Consider the following 17,530-nt stretch of genomic DNA (forward strand, 5'->3'; position numbering starts at 1 on the left):
CATAAAAAAAGCCAGACTACGGTTTGCAATTGCACATGGGGACAAAGATCGTACTTTTTGGAGAAATGTCTTCTGGTCTGATGAAACAAAAATAGAACTGTTTGTCCATAATAACCATCATTATGTTCGTAGGAAAAAGGGGGAGGCTTGCAAGCCGAAAGATACCATCCCAACCGTGAAACACGGGGGTGGCAGCATCATGTTGTGGGGGTGCTTTGCTGCAGGAGGGACTGGTGCACTTCACAAAATAGATGGCATCATGAGGTAGGAAAATGATGTGGATATATTGAAGCAACATCTCAAGACATCAGTCAGGAAGTTAAAGCTTGGTAACAAATGGATCTTCCAAATTGACATTAGCCCAAGCATACTTCCAAAGTTGTGGCAAAATGGCTTAAGGACAACAAAGTCAATGTATTGGAGTGGCCATCACAAAGTCCTGACCTCAATCCTATAGAAAATATGTGGGCAGAACTGAAAAAGCATGTGAACAAGGAGGCCTACAAACCTGCCTCAGTTACACCAGCTCTGTCAGGAGGAATGGGCCAAAATTCACCCAACTTATTGTGGAAAGCTTGTGGAAGTCTACCTGAAACGTTTGACACAAGTTAAACAATTTAAAGGCAATGCTACCAAATACTAATTGAGTGTATGTAAACTTCTGACCCACTGGGAATGTGGTAAAAGAAATAAAAGGTGAAAGTCATTCTCTCTACTATTATTCTGACATTTCACATTCTTAAAATAAAGTGGCAATCCTAACTGACCTAAAACAGGGAATTCTTTATAGGATTAAATATCAGGAATTGTGAAAAACTGAGTTTAAATGTATTTGGCTAGGTGTATGTAAACTTTGACTTCAACTGTGTATGCGGTGTGCTACAGTAGAAACAACATAAGTTATACAGAAACTATTATTATAATGTAATAAGGCACTTACTTTGATAGGAACCCACACATGTGTAAAAAATATTATAAGTAAGGAAAACAACAATGAAGGCAATTCGGGCGCCAGACGGAAAATGATCCAGGGGAAAAAGTTAGTGCAGGTTCTGTTCTGACTGGAGATGCGCAAATGTCTGCAAACGCGTCTGGCTCATCTATCTAGTCCTCGCCTTACATCAGCATAGCATGCCTCAAATGTAAATTGTTCGCCACAGTGAAATGTGCTACTTCTATGTGAATTAATGAGGAGGTGGAAAACACCTCATGTCAAACTGTTTGTAAATACACACACACACACACACACACACACACACACACACACACACACACACACACACACACACACACACACACACACACACACACACACACACACACACACACACACACACACACACACACACCAGCACTGACTATAGCTTCATTGGATACTGTTGTATGTGTAAGCAATAGCTAAGACAGCTATGCAAAGTGCCAGATAGTTAAGAATTTACAGTAACTGCAGTTCAATATTACTCAGTCAATAAGCACCATCAGCCAGCCAAAAGATCTAGTTAACTTACAGTGCCTTGAGAAAGTATTCACACCCCTTGACTTTTCCCACATGTTGTTGCGTTACAGCCTGAATTTAAAATATATTAAATTGAGATGTTGTGTCGCTGGCCAACACACTACCCCATAATGTCAAGTGGAATTATGTTTTTGTACATTTTTACAAATTAATAAAAAATGCCTTGAGTCAATAAGTATTCACCGCTTTTGTTATGGCAAGCCTAAATAAGTTTAGGAGTAAATATTTGCTTAACAAGTCCCATAATAATGTGCATGGACTCACTCTGTGTGCAATAACAGTGTTTAATTTGATTTTCGAATGACTACCTCATCTCTGTACCCCACACTAACAAGTATCTGTAAAATGCCTCCGTTGAACAGAATCAACCACAAAGGGAAGTTTTCCAATGCCTCGCAAAGAAGAAAACCTATTGGTAGATGGGTAAAACAAAACAGACATAGAATATCCCTTTGAGCATGGTGAAATTATTAATTACACCCATTCACTACAAAGACACAGGCGTCCTTCCTAACTCAGTTGTCGTAGAGGAAGGAAACTGCTCAGGGATTTCACCATGAGTCCAATGGTGGCTTTAAAACAGTTACAGCGTTGACTGGCTGTGAAAGGAAAAAACTGAGGATGGATCAACATGTACTGTAGTTATTCCATAATACTAACCTAATTGTCAGCGTGAAAAGAAGTAAGCCTGTACAGAATAAAAATATTACAAAACATGCCTACTGTTTGCAACAAGGCACGAAAGTAATACTGCAAAAAAATTGGCAAAGCAATGAACTTATTTCCATGAATACAACGTGTTAGGTTTGGGGCAAATCCAATACAACATATTACTGAGCACCCCTCTCCATATTTTCAAGCAAAGTGGTGGCTGCATCATGTTATGGGTATGCTTGTAATCATTAAGGACTGAGGAGTTTTCCAGGATAAAAAATAAACAGAATGGAGCTAAGCACAGGAAAAATCCTAGTGGAAAACCTGGTTCAGTCTGCTTTCCACCAGACACTGGGAGATTAATTCACCTTTCAGTAAGACAAGAACCTAAAACACAAGGCCAATCTACACTGGAGTCGCTTACCAAGAACTCCAGCTAATATATGGAATCATTTTAGGATGGTCATAGTAAGGATCATTTAGCTATTTGATTTAGAATTTTAGGACCCCTTTACGTATCCCCCCAAAATATAAAACAAATATTTGATGAAAGATTGAATTTGGCGTTACTGCTATTAGCCAATAAAAACACATTGAATAACAGATTCATACAGGGAAAAACTAATAGTAAAGAACATATTAAAAATGTTTGTTTTGAAGTGTCTGTCCTATATCTGAGAGATATAAGAAGATCAGGAAACTATATATTTTTAATATACATATTTAACAACTTTTTTAGGTGGTTATATACTTACATTCATTTGTTAAACTGGTACTGAGCTGCCTTCAGGCGACTCTTGAGGCTTGTGGGGGTTGTAGAGAGTCTCATCTTTCCATAAAGTGGTCATATTCATTTATAGGCCAACCCGTTCAGATGCAAAAGGCGTTTCCGTGAGAAGACCGATTTTCGGATGTCTCATGGTTTGACAAACACCTCTGTAGCTCGGACACCTTCCACCGCAGAAGCGTTAGGCCACCAATAGCGGATATGGTGGATTTAGATGCAGCCCATGCAAAAAAATAGATCAACAGTTTAAAATAAATATATTTAATACTAATTAGATTTCCATGGGGGAGTGGAAATCTACTTGAGGGTTAGATGTACAGTGCATTCAGAAAGTATTCAGATCCTTTGACTTTTTCCACATTTTGTTATGTTACTGTGACAATACAGAGGCGGATGCAAGATGCAAGCAACGATGGTTTAATGAATACAGTTTACAGCAGCAACAGGACAGACAGACTGTACTCAGACGGAATCCGACCCAGGGACTAGGGCGCATCTTCCGATGATAGCGTGCTGAGAAATCCAGGGGAGTGTGTCCGGATGGGTAGGAGGAAGCACAGCAGATAATCCACACAAGGGCGGTGAGAGATGAGCACGGACACACGACACAACCTCAGAGAAGTAACAACGATCTGACAACAAGAAACACTGGTTACAGAACATATAAAGGGAAGATAAGTGATTCCAGCTGGCACAGACAATCAGGCCGAGATTGGGAACCACGCCCACACAAACACGGGAGAGAGAGAGAGAGAGAGAGAGAGAGAGAGAGAGGAAGAGAAAGAGAAAAAGAGAGGGAGGCAGTGGATTCATGAACCGTGACAGTTACAGCGTTATTCTAAAATTGATTAAATAAAACATTTTCCTCATCAATCAATATCCCATAATGACAAAGCAAAAAACGTTTTTTAGAAATGTTTGCACATTTATAAAAAAATATATAAAACAGAAATACCTTATTTACATAAGTATTCAGACCTTGAGAGACTTGAAATTGAGCTCAGGTGCTTCCTGTTTCCAATGATCATCTTTGAGATGTTTCTACAACTCGATTGGAGTCCACTTGAGGTAAATTCAATTGATTGGACATTATTTGGAAAGGCACACACCTGTCTATATAAGGTCCCACAATTGACAGTGCATGTCAGAGCAAAAACCATGAGGTCGAAGGAATTGTCCGTAGAGCTCCGAGACAGGATTGTGTTGAGGCACAGATCTGGGGAAGGGTACCAAAAAATGTCTGCAGCATTGAAGGTCCCAAAAACACAGTGGCCTCCATCATTCTAAAATGGAAGAAGTTTGGAACTACCAAGACTCTTCCTAGAGCTGGCCCGCCCGGCCAAACTGAGCAATCGGGGAAGAAGGGCCTTGGTCAGGGAGGTGACCATGAACCCGATGGTCACACTGACAGCGGACCAACTGGCAAGTGTCTTCTGACATTTTCAACCTCTCCCTGACCGAGTCTGTAATACCTATGTTTCAATCAGACCACCCTAGTCCCTGTGCCCAAGAAAGCGAAGGCAACCTGACTAAAAGTCTACTGCCCCGTAGCACTCATGTCGGTAGCCATGAAGTGCTTTGAAAGGCTGGTCATGGCTCACATCAACACCATCATCCTGGAAACCCTAAACCCAGTCCCATTCGCACACCGCCCCAACAGCTCCACAGATGATGCAATCTCAATTGCACTCCACACTGCCCTTTCCCACCTGGACAAAAGGAACACCTATGTGAGAATGCTGTTTGTTGACTACAGCTCAGCTCAACACTATAGTGGCCACAAAGCTCATCACTAAGCTAAGGACCCTGGGACTAAACACCTCCCTCTGCAACTGGATCCTCGACTTCCTGACGGGTCACCCCCAGGTGGCAAGGGTAGGCAACAACACATCTGCGAGGCTACTCCTCAACAAGGGTGCACCTCAGGGGTGCGTGCTTAGTCCCATCCTGTACTCCCTGTTCACCCACGACTGTATGGCCAAGCACATCTCCAACACCATCATTAACCATTACGGGATCGGTGTACCCCCACAGGATGGTTGAACTAACGTGCGCTAATGTGATTAGCATAACGTTTTAAGTAACAAGGACATATATGATATGGGCAGAAAGTTTAAATTCTTGTTAATCTAACTGCACTGTCCAATTTACAGTAGCTATTACAGTGAAATAACGCCATGCTATTGTTTGAGGAGAGTGCATAGTTATGAACTTGAAAATGTATGAATAAACCAATTAGGCACATCTGGGCAGTCTTGATACAACATTTTGAACAGAAATGCAATTCTATAAGTCTAAAACTTTGCTCAGACACGATAATCTAAATGACGTCTAGATTCCTAAATCATATATATATTGGCCTTTCTCTTGCATTTCAATGTTGAAAAAAAAAACTCATTTTTTGTTGTATTATCTTTTACCAGATCTAATGTGTTATATTCTAATACATTAATTTCACATTTCCACAAACATCAAAGTGTTTACTTTCAAATGGTATCAATAGTATGCATATCTGTATTTCAGGTCCTGAGCTACAGGCAGTTAGATATGGGTATGTCATTTTAGGCGAAAATTGAAAAAAAGGGTCTGATCCTCCTTCTGCCCCAAACCATAAGACTGCTGAAAAATGTATCAAATGGCCACCCGGACTATACTTCACTGCTGCTACTAGCTACTACTTATTACCTATGCATAGTCACTTTACCCATACCTACAGTGGGGCATCATAGGTACACTTCAACTATGACAGACTAAAGGAGAGAAAAAAATCCAGAAAATCACATTGTAGGATTTTTAATGAATTTATTTGCAAATTATGGTGGAAAAAAAGTATTTGGTCAATAACAAAAGTTTATCTCAATACTTTGTTATATACCCTTTGTTGGCAATGACAGAGGTCAAACATTTTCTGTAAGTCTTCACAAGTTTTTCACACACTGTTGCTGGTATTTTGGCCCATTCCTCCATGCAGATCTCCTCTAGAGCAGTGATGTTTTGGGGCTGTTGCTGGGCAACACGGACTTTCAACTCCCTTGTTGCAGGAATTAAATTCCTCTGTTTTAAAACCCAATTAAAATCAAACACTCTGTCAATTCCTAAGGATTTGTATGACCCTTATTTGTATAAAATTGATAGAGCCCAGTCTTAAAGTCAACCAGCAGCTTTTATTCACGAGAGTACTGCTCCTTACACATTTTACCACAGGTTATAAACTTAAAATGACGTCATTAGTTTCAGTACCAGCCCGTGTCATCTCCGCTCTAGTACAATGGCTGTATGGTTCTCACATGTCTCTCCCTATTAAGATAATATATGACCGAGCCAAGGTCATGCTTGTGGAGATAGGCCTTCTAGCCAGACTGGCTATAAGTTCATTCATTTCTACCATGGTACAGACAGTCATTGTTCTAATTCTTGATTATATTTACACACATTATATTCAGTACTAGGATTAAAAAGAAAATTCATACATATACAGTAACATAATAGTATTCTGATTAGTACATATACAGTAACATAATAGTATTCTGATTAGTACATATACAGTAAAATAATAGTATTCTGATTAGTCTGTCCTGATTGAAATGTATACATAATTAGTCATCATTGATAAAAAATTCCCTTAACATCCCTCCAAAGATTTTCTATGGGGTTGAGATCTGGAGACTGGCTAGGCCACTCCAGGACCTTGAAATGCTTCTTACGAAGCCACTCCTTCGTTGCCCGGGAGGTGTGTTTGAGATCATTGTCATGCTGAAAGACCCAGCCACGTTTCATCTTCAATGCCCTTGCTAATGGAAGGAGGTTTTCCCTCAAAATCTCACGATACATGGCCCCATTCATTCTTTCCATTACACGGATCAGTCATCCTGGTCCCTTTGCAGAAAAACAGCCCCAAAGCATGATGTTTCCACCCCCATGCTTCACAGTAGGTATGGTGTTCTTTGGATGCAACTCAGCATTCTTTGTCCTCCAAACACGATGAGTTGAGTTTTTACCAAAAAGTTATATTTTGGTTTCATCTGACCATATGACATTCTCCCAATCTTCTTCTGGATCATCCAAATGCTCTCTAGCAAACTTCAGACTGGCCTGGACATGTACTGGCTTAAGCAGGGGGACACATCTGGCACTGCAGGATTTGAGTCCCTGGCGGCGTAGTGTGTTACGGCTGGTAGGCTTTGTTACTTTGGTCCCAGCTCTCTGCAGGTCATTCACTAGGTCCCCCCGTGTGGTTCTGGGATTTTTGCTCACCGTTCTTGTGATCATTTTGACCCCACGGGGTGAGATCTTGTGTGGAGCCCCAGATCGAGGGAGATTATCAGTGGTCTTGTATGTCTTCCATTTCCTAATAATTGCTCCCACAGTTGATTTCTTCAAACCAAGCTGCTTACCTATTGTAGATTCAGTCTTCCCAGCCTGGTGCAGGTCTACAATTTTGTTTCTGGTGTCCTTTGACAGCTCTTTGGTCTTGGCCATAGTGGAGTTTGGAGTGTGACTGTTTGAGGTTGTGGACAGGTGTCTTTTATACTGATAACAAGTTCAAACAGGTGTCATTAATACAGGTACCGAGTGGAGGACAGAGGAGCCTCTTAAAGAAGAGGTAACAGGTCTGTGAGAGCCAGAAATCTTGCTTGTTTGTAGGTGACCAAATACTTATTTTCCACCATAATTTGCAAATAAATTCATAAAAAATCCTACAATGTGATTTTCTGGATTTTTTTTTCTAATTTTGTCTGTTATAGTTGAAGTGTACCTATGATGAAGATTACAGGCCTCTCTCATCTTTTTAAGTGGGAGAACTTGCACAATTGGTGGCTGGCTAAATACTTTTTTGCCCCACTGTACATGTACATATTTTCGCGACTAACCTGTACACCCGCACATTGACTCAGAACCGGTATCCCCTGTATATAGCCTCATTATTGTTATTTTATTGTGCTGCTTAAAAAATATATATATTGAGTTTATCTCTATTTTCTTAACTGCACTGTTGGTTAAGGGCTTGTAAAGTAAGCATTTCAGGGTAAGGTCTAAACCTGTTGTATTTGGCGCATGTGACAAAAACATTTGATTTGATTTATAGAGATGGGAGAACCTTCCAGAAGGACAACCATCTCTGCAGCACTCCACCAATCAGGCATTTATGGTAGTGGCCAGACGGAAGCCACTCCTCAGTATAAGGCACATGACAGCCCGCTTGGAATTTGCCAAAAGGCAACTAAAGACTCTCAGACCACCAGAAACAAGATTTTCTAGTCTGATGTAACCAAGATTGAACTCTTTGACCTGAACTCCAAACATCACATCTGGAGGAAACCTGGTACCATCCCTAAGGTGAAGCATGGTGGTGGCAGCATCATGCTGTGGGGATGTTTTGTCAGTGGCAGGGACTGGGAGACTAGTCAGGATTGAGGCAAAGATCAATGGCGCAAAGTACAGAGAGATCCTTGATAAAAACCTGCTCCAGAGCGCCCGGGAGCTCAGACTGGGGTGAATGTTCACCATCCAGCAGGACAACAACCCTAAGCACATAGCCAAGATATTACAGGAGTGGCTTCTGGACAAGTCTCTGAATGTCATGGACTGGCCCAGCCAGAGCACGGACTTGAAAACCTTCGAACATCTCTAGAGAGACATGAAAATAGCTGTGCAGCGACGCTCCCCATCCAACCTGACAGAGCTTGAGAGGATCTGCGGAGAAGAATGAGAGAAACTCCCCAAATACAGGTGTACCAAGCTGTTAGTGTCATACCCACGAATAATCAAGGTTGTAATCGCTGCCAAAGGTGTTTCAACAAAGTACTGAGTAAAGGTTCTGAATACTTAAGTAAAAGTTAAGTCAGTTTTTGTATTTTTAATACATTTGCAAAAATTCTAAAAACCTGTTTTGCTTTGTGATTATGGGATATTCTGTGTAGATTGGTGAGGAGAAAAAAACTATTTAATCCATTTTGAATTCAAACTGTAACGTAACAAAATGAAGAAAAAGTCAAGGGGTATGAATACTTTCCGAACGCACTGTAGCTCTGGTCGGGCAGCTTCATCTTCTAGCAGGTTGAGGGACTAACTTACTTCCACTAGCTACTACTAGCATGTCTATAACCAGAAACAAGGTAGGGCTAGCCAACTTTGTTCAGTTGTTGTTGAGTTTGTGCTATTGGCATGCTAACTTCAATATCAGTTATGTATCTTAGCTACCATTATAATTTTTATGGTCCTGTCACACTCACGGTATAATTAAACAATAAGGCCAGAGGAGGTGTGGTATATAGCTAATATACCACAGCCAAGGGCTGTTCTTAAACACGATGCAACCCGGAGTGCCTGGACACAGCCCTTAGCCATGGTATATTGGCCATATATCACAAACCCCCAAAGAGCCTTATTGCTATTATGAACTGGTTACCATCGTAATTAGAGAAGTAAAAATAAATATGTTGTCATAGGTGGTATATATATATACCACAGCTGTTAGCCAATCAGCATTCAGGGCCTGAACCACCCAGTTTATATTATTTATTTGTGCTGCCAACCTAGGCAGGAAACACACCTTCTAAACCCAGTAAATGTTCTATTAGGAGCGTGTATATATATTTTTTTTTTACAATTATATATATAGTTATTTGTTTTCCGTTATTACATTTCCAATTTTGAAAACAATAAATTAGAAAACAATTTGTTTTCCGTTTTTCCACTCTCTGTTTTGAGTAGAATTCAAAATAATGAATCGTATTCACGGATCTTTCTGACACATTTTCGGTTTTATTGGTGACCCACTCTTTGATAATATGCACATCTCTCTCATGGTGTGGCTTTAAAATATTTATTTCATTATTCTGGAGAAAAAAAATCTAGCCAGAACATTACTGTTTTCAGCATCTGAATATATTTTACCAGGTTCAGTACTGGCAGCACTGTATTTTGTCATTCACCGGAGCCAAAATGATGTCTTCTGCGTCATAATTAAGAACTTCGATGAATTCATTTTTCCTTACGTTTCTTCAATGATGTTGTTGCAGGGGAGGAACGAAAAGACGCATCCTTTCACTCCTATTATGTTGAAAAAGGCGTAGACCACAAGTTTAATGACGTCTTACATACCCAATAAAATATCACAATGGGTGTGGCCAACATTGAACGATAGTCCCCTTCTGCAATCAAAACTGTACTTTCCAGATCACGTTGTGGTACCTAAAACATTTTTTGCGGCGTATTCGCCCTTTGTGACAATGTCGGCAGATTATGAAGAGAGGTAAAGAGCCCAGCTAATTTTTTATTATAACCAGTTATACGTTGATATGATAACACTGTCAGTCCAGCAATTCCATGATTCACCCCCCCGTTATAAAATGCAGCATGCAATTTTATCGAGCTTTGCGTTAGCGAATTCCTTGTGCTGTCGTTTTAGTGCAACGTTAGCAACTGTAAACTAGCTTCTGGTAGTCTGGTTGGAGTTGCTAGCCATGTCTCTAACGCCAAGCCGTTTGCACATTTTATCACGTTATAACATGTTAACTAGCTAGTTAGCGAATATTATGCCATGAATTGTAAAAACTGATTTGCTGGTCAGCTCACAAATTGACTGACTTTGAAGGCGAACTGCTAATCGGTTCACTAAAATTGTTAGCTAACGTTAGCTATAATTTGGCAGGGGAACACCAGACAGAGGTTGCGGGAAAATGGTGGCCTGTCTCACCACCAGCGAGCCCCGCAATCGTGCACAAATTATGTTCTGCCCCAGTGAGTGTCTTTAGTCATGTTTAGCTACATTAGCTAACGGACGTTGTCTAACAATCCCAAAACTCGAGCTAATTTGCGAGATAATTTAGTGTCTAGCGTTAGCTGGCTAACGTGAACGTTACATTTCTTAGCTACCCCAAATGTTAACGTTATGTGTACGAGCTTGTACAAAATGGAAGGATTTGCATCGGATAGGGCATTTGATTGACTGTTGCTAGTATTTTGTCTAATTCCAGCTAAATTAGTATGGTTATCCCTGCTGAATGTGTAGTAGTGCCGTTTTCCTAGCTAGCTACTACTAGTAGGCTAGGCGTTTAATCACGGGGTTTTAATTTCCACTGACGTTAGCGCATAGCCAGCGAACCCCCACCAATTTTGTTATCCACAATGACCACTCGTGCTGTTCTCTTCAAAACCTCTGTCTGAACACAATAAACTGTATTTGTATTGGCGTGTTTAAATCGTCTGCATTGGGAAGACGTGATCAAATGTATCAGAAAACACGTTTCCATCCACCGTTTTTATGTGAGTAAAGTCATAAAAAGTGTGATGGAAACAGGAAGTGTTGGTACAATGTTACAAATGTCAACAGACGACCAATATTTTTGTGTCTGCAAAATGTATCATGTGACGAATTGCGGTGGAAACGTTTCCTTTCACAATTGTTGCTAGAATAACCATGTGTAGGTACATTTCAGGGGTTATGGTTCTGTCACTGTGCACGGTTACATGCACACCGTGAGATTATTGTGGATAGTCGGATTAATATAATATTTCGATTAAAACGTTTACATGCTTTGCAAAAACGATTTCCCTAATAATCCTATTTACATGGACACGTCTTTTCAGATTTTCATGATGGATGCTGGTGCAAATAAACGTTCTACAACAGCGACCATGCTATTTTTGGGAAGCATATTTGATTGAGTTTAGACAAATTTTGTATGTGAAAACTACTTCTAACATGCTGTCTAGATGGGGCGTGCGTGCGCCATATCGCGCATGTTGAGTTTGTCCACACCAGACTCGATCAGGACACACAGGTTGGAATATCAAAACGAACTCCGAACAAACTATATTAATTTGGAGACAGGTCGAAAAGCATTAAAACATTCATGGCAATTTAGCTAGTTTGCTGTTGCTAGCTCATTTGTCCTGGGATATAAACATTGGCATGTTATTTTACCTGAAATGCACCAGGTCCTCTACTCCGACAATTAATCCACAGATAAAAGGGTAAACCAAGTTAGTTTCTAGTAATCTCTCCTCCTTCAGTCTTCTTTGGACTTCATTTGGCGGTTGGCAACGAACTTTAATGTGCATTACCACCCAACTGGACTTAAGTGTGGACCTCAGTAAATATTTCAATCACCCATGTGTGTAAATGCTCCTAAAAACCAATAAGGAGATGGGAGGGGCAGGACTTGCAGCGCATGAAGCGTCACAAATAGAACCACGTTTCTATTGTAGTGCCTGGCAACGCAGATGCTCGTTGATGCGCGGAGCAATTTAGAAGCAATGATTGAATAACATGTATGTGTACATTTATTTTGCAACCCTCGCGCACATAACGTGAGCTGTGTGGTCTTACATCATACATTGGGTGTTTCTCAAAATGCATGTTACTGTGCCACAAGCATGCAAATTGGAGCACTGGAGGGTTGGAGAATGAGTCCAAATCAAAATGGGTGAAACGGAGCATGGAGGGCAGTTCTCGAATGCATACTCCGTTTGTCCCTAATTTGAAGCTTGCATCGTTGCACACGCTTCATCGGAAAGTATGCAAAGAATTATGACACAACCGCGTAAAAAACAAGGCAAAATTTCTTGAAATCGGTGGTGCCATTATTTGAGCTGAAAGCGAGATAAAATATACTCTGACTAAGGAATGAAATGTTGCCTATTCACATCTCATATGATGCCGGTCGGGCTTACCACAATTAGTCGAATGGTCATCGATTGGTAGTTTGGCTGTTGGTCGACTGAGATTGTTTTAGTTGAGCTGTAACAAATATATGTATCTATGTATATATATGTACAGTGGGGGGAGTATTTAGTCAGCCACCATTGTGCAAGTTCTCCCACTTAAAAAGATGAGAAAGGCCTGTAATTTTCATCATAGGTACACTTCAACTATGACAGACAAAATGAGAAAAAAAAATCCAGAAAATCACATTGTAGGATTTTTTAATGAATTTATTTGCAAATTATGGTGGAAAATAAGTATTTGCTCACCTACAAACAAGCAAGATTTCTGGCTCTCATAGACCTGTAACTTCTTCTTTAAGAGGCTCCTCTGTCCTCCACTCGTTACCTGTATTAATGGCACCTGTTTGAACTTGTTATCAGTATAAAAGACACCTGTCCACAACCTCAAACAGTCACACTCCAAACTCCACTATGGCCAAGACCAAAGAGCTGTCAAAGGACACCAGAAACAAAATTGTAGACCTGCACCAGGCTGGGAAGACTGAATCTGCAATACGTTTGACCTCTGTCATTGCCAACAAAGGGTATATAACAAAGTATTGAGATAAAGTTTTGTTATTGACCAAATAATTATTTTCCACCATAATTTGCAAATAAATTCATAAAAAATCCTACAATGTGATTTTCTGGATTTTTTTTCTCATTTTTGTCTGTCATAGTTGAAGTGTACCTATGATGAAAATTACAGGCCTCTCTCATCTTTTTAAGTGGGAGAACTTGCACAATTGGTGGCTGACTAAATACTTTTTTGCCCCACTGTATATATACATATACATATGTATGTGTATATATATATATATATATATATATATATATATATATATATATATATGACTTGTTACGGAATTTTTCCCTCATCAATCTACACATAACCCATAATGACAAAATTAAAACAGGTTAAGACATTTTAGCCAATTTATTTTTAAAGACTGATATCAAATTTTACATAAGTATTCAGAACCTTTACTCAGTACTTTGTTGAACCATCTTTGGCATCGATTACAGCCTCGAGTCTTCTTGGGCATGATGCTACAAGCTTGGCACACCTGTATTTGGGAAGTTTCTCCCATTCTTCTCTGCAGATCCTCAAGCTCTGTCAGGTTGGATGGGGAGCGTTGCTGCACAGCTATTTGCAGGTCTCTCCAGAGATGTTTGATCGTGTTCAAGTCCGGGCTCTGGCTGGGCCACTCAAGGATATTCAGAGACTTGTCCTGAAGCCATTCCCGCATTGCCTTGGCTGTGTGCTTAAGGTTGTTGTCCTGTACAAAGGTGAACCTTTGCTCCAGTCTGAGGTCCTGTCTCTGTACTTCGCTCCGTTCGTTGTTCCCTTGATCCTGACTAGTCTCCCAGTCCATGCCGCTCAAAAACATCCCCACAGCATGATGCTGCCACCACCATGCATCACCATAGGGATGGTGCCAGGTTTCCTCCAGATGTGACACTTGGCTTTCAGGCCAACGAGTACAATCTGGGTTTCTTCAGACCAGAGAATCCTTAACTTTTTTCATATTTTGTTACGTTACAGCCTTATTAAAAAATGAATTGCATAACATTTCCTCATCAATTTATACACAATACCCCAAAATGACAAAGTGAAAACAGGTTTTTAGATTTTTTTGCACATTTTTTATTAAATAAAAATTGAAATACCTTATTTACATAAGTATTCAGACCCTTTGCTATGATACTCAAAATTGAGGCCGGTGCATCCTGTTTCCATTGATCATTCTTGAGATGTTTCTACAACTCGATTGGAGTCCACCTGTGGTAAATTGTATTTATTGGTCATGATTTGGAAAGGCACACACCTGTCTATGTCAGGTCCCACAGTTGACAGTGCATGTCAGATCTAAAAGCCAAGCCATGAGGTCGAAGAAATTGTCCGTAGAGCTCCGAGACAGGATTGTGTCGAGTCACAGATCTGGGGAAGGGTACCAAAACATTTCTGCAGCATTGAAGGGCCCCAAGAACACAGTGGCCTCCATAATTCTTAAATGGAAGAAGTTTGGAACCACCAGAAGGGCCTTGGTCAGGGAGGTGACCAAGAACCCGATGGTCACTCTCACAGAGCTCTAGAGTTCCTCTGTGGAGATGGGAGAACCTTCCAGAAGGACAACCATCTCTGCAGTACTCCACCAATCAGACCTTAATAGTAGAGTGGCTAGACAGAAGTCACTCCTCAGTAAAAGGCACATGACAGTCCGCTTGGAGTTTGCCAAAAGGCACCTAAAGACTCTTAGACCATGAGAAACAAGAATCTCTGGTTTGATGAAACCAAGATTGAACTCTTTGGGCTGAATGCTAAGCATTACAGAGAGATCCTTGATGAAAACCTGCTCCGGAGCACGCAGGACCTCAGACTGGGGTGAAGGTTCACCTTCCAACAGGAGAATGACCCTAAGCATACAACCAAGACAACGCAGGAGTGGGTTCTGGACAAGTCTCTGAACTAATAACTAGTTTTTACTAACGGTAAAAACTGCTGTTGCCGTGTGCTTTTTCTTTCTCTCTGACCAAAACATGACATTCTATTTTTTAGCTAATATGGGAGTGAATACATACAAGCAGCATATCAAACTAGGATCATGTTGTAGGTTACACTGACAACTATACAAATATTTGCCAGGTCATATTATTTCATTTTAAATCTGAGATGTGGGAAGCTGAAAAGGCTAAAGCCAGCTAACTACTACTGACAAGGGAAGATGACTCTTCCTTGCTTTCACCACAAATGAGAAGACCAAAAAATAACAAAGCTATTGCCCCCCTGTGAATAAGAGTAGGAAACATGGACCGGCTAGGGTATGTTACCAAAAGTTGCGCGTTGCTCCCCCCAAAAAAACTCCACCCAATCAAAAAACGGACTTCACCCAATCAAAAAACGGACTCCACCCGAACAGTCACGGAGAGATCTGTATATTGGCCTTTCGGGCCAACGGAGCTCTTAAAGGGACATTGGTGTCTTAGAAGGACAGTGACATACTTTGTATTGTGTTCACCCATAAAATGTTAAATTCATTCAAGGTTTATAAAAAATATGCCCACTCAATATAACATTAGGTTAGAAAAACAATAATCCAAACCCCATGTCTCTACCATTTATGGTTAAAAAGTTAGAATATTTACAATGAGAATACTTTACAATTTTTTTGCGAATAATAATAATAATAAGGATGTTTCCAATGGGGTAAATGCAGATAGACAAGCCCCCTGTACCAGCCTGCCGGTAGGCCTATGTATTTATAGCCCTTATTTTGCATCATCACGCAAAGCCTTGTATCTGATGGAAACACACCTCTGGTGGGGAAATGCAAAAAAAAAAGGTCATGCACATTTTCTGATAGTTGTAGGTTCTATCTGGACCTCGACACATTTCTCATAAATAATTGTTAAATTAAATACTGATGAAGCAACCCTTTTTTTCAATGTACACATACAGCACAGCTTGGAAGGTCCCAGACAGCGCCCCATACTTGTCCAATCGCGTGCGTTACTTAAATCACTTCACGAAACTCAGCCAATCAAAGCAAATGTTTACAATGCATGTTAGGAGACTGATGTTGTCAGAGAGAGAGGCCGCAAGAGAAGCAAAGGCGGAAGCGAGAGGAGAAATAATAGAATGGTATGCGCAAAAGTCAGGAAAGTCGATACAGAAAATGGAGCTTTCAAAGAGGAGTGGACAGACAAATATGCCTTTATCCTTCCTGCAGCGAGTGACCAACCACTCTGCCTGATATGTTCAGCGACTGTGGCTCTAATAAAAAGTGCCAACGTGAAGCGCCACTATGAGACAAAGCACGATCTTTTGAGCAAAAATATCCACAGCAGTCTGAGGTGAGGGTACGCAAAATAAACTAACTCAAAGCCCAGTATGATCGGTCCACCAGAGTCTTCTCCCATGCATTCACTGCCCAACAACGTGCAAGTGAATGTTAACTAAAAATAGCTTGGATTTTGGGTCAAACCAAAATCCGTTTTACTGACGGGGGAGTGGCGATGGAGTGCACGAATGCTGTTGCTGAAACTTTCCGAGCTGTGTGAAAAGGTCAAGAAAATCCCAATGTCGCGTACAACAACAGCAAGAAAGAGTGAAATACAAGCAGAGGATGTATTAACACAGCGTGATGAAGCTATTCGGAGTGCACCACGCAGAGCATTAGCTGTTGATGAATCTACTGATGTGAGTGATAAGGCCCAGCTTCTGGTGTATGTTAGATTTTACCACACAGAGAAGACGAAATTCTGCGAAGACCTGTTAGGTGTAACACCACTCGAGACACATACAAGAGGAAAGGACATATCCATGGCCATAAAGGACATGCAGAGAAAGAAGGGAATAGATCTAAAACAAGTAGTCTCTATCACCTCAGATGGGGCCCCTGCCATGATAGGAAGAGAGAGGGGAGCTGTGGCACGGCACGAAAGAGGAAAACCCTGACCTCACAGCAATCTGTCGGAAGAGTATGCTGAAGTGATGAATACAATGATGAAACTCATTAACTTCCTCAGGGCATCCCCATCTCATCAGCATCGCCTGCTGAGAGAATTCATGAAAGAAGTTGAGGCAAATGCAAAGACCTACTGCTGCACAACAACGTAAGATGGCTCAGTAAAGGTAGGGTGTTGAAATGCTTTTGGTCCATTCGAAAGGAGATAACAGCTTTCCTAGTACAGCTCAAGAGTCAGAAGGCAACACAGTTTTCACTTTTTTTGCAAGACGAGCAAAATGGATATTGTTGCTTTTTTGGTAAACACCACGTCACACTTTAATGAGCTCAACGTGAAACTACAGGGCAAGAACAATTCAGTTTGTGATTTGATGACATCTGTCCTCTCCTTCC

General features: G+C 40.7%; 1 protein-coding gene across 1 annotated transcript in view; it reads left to right on the plus strand.

Moving 5' to 3' along the window:
• The first annotated feature begins 10,103 nt into the window (after positions 1 to 10,103).
• The window catches only part of LOC112229010 (eukaryotic initiation factor 4A-I), a 33,490-nt gene continuing 26,063 nt past the window's right edge, over positions 10,104 to 17,530 (plus strand). The window contains exon 1 of the mRNA XM_042309147.1: positions 10,104 to 10,212. Within this exon, the coding sequence (XP_042165081.1) occupies positions 10,190 to 10,212 (23 nt within the window). The 5' untranslated portion in view covers positions 10,104 to 10,189. The remainder of the gene's footprint in view (positions 10,213 to 17,530) is intronic.

Source organism: Oncorhynchus tshawytscha, linkage group LG30 (genome assembly GCF_018296145.1).
Source record: "Oncorhynchus tshawytscha isolate Ot180627B linkage group LG30, Otsh_v2.0, whole genome shotgun sequence".
NCBI classification, from domain to species: Eukaryota; Metazoa; Chordata; class Actinopteri; order Salmoniformes; family Salmonidae; genus Oncorhynchus; species Oncorhynchus tshawytscha.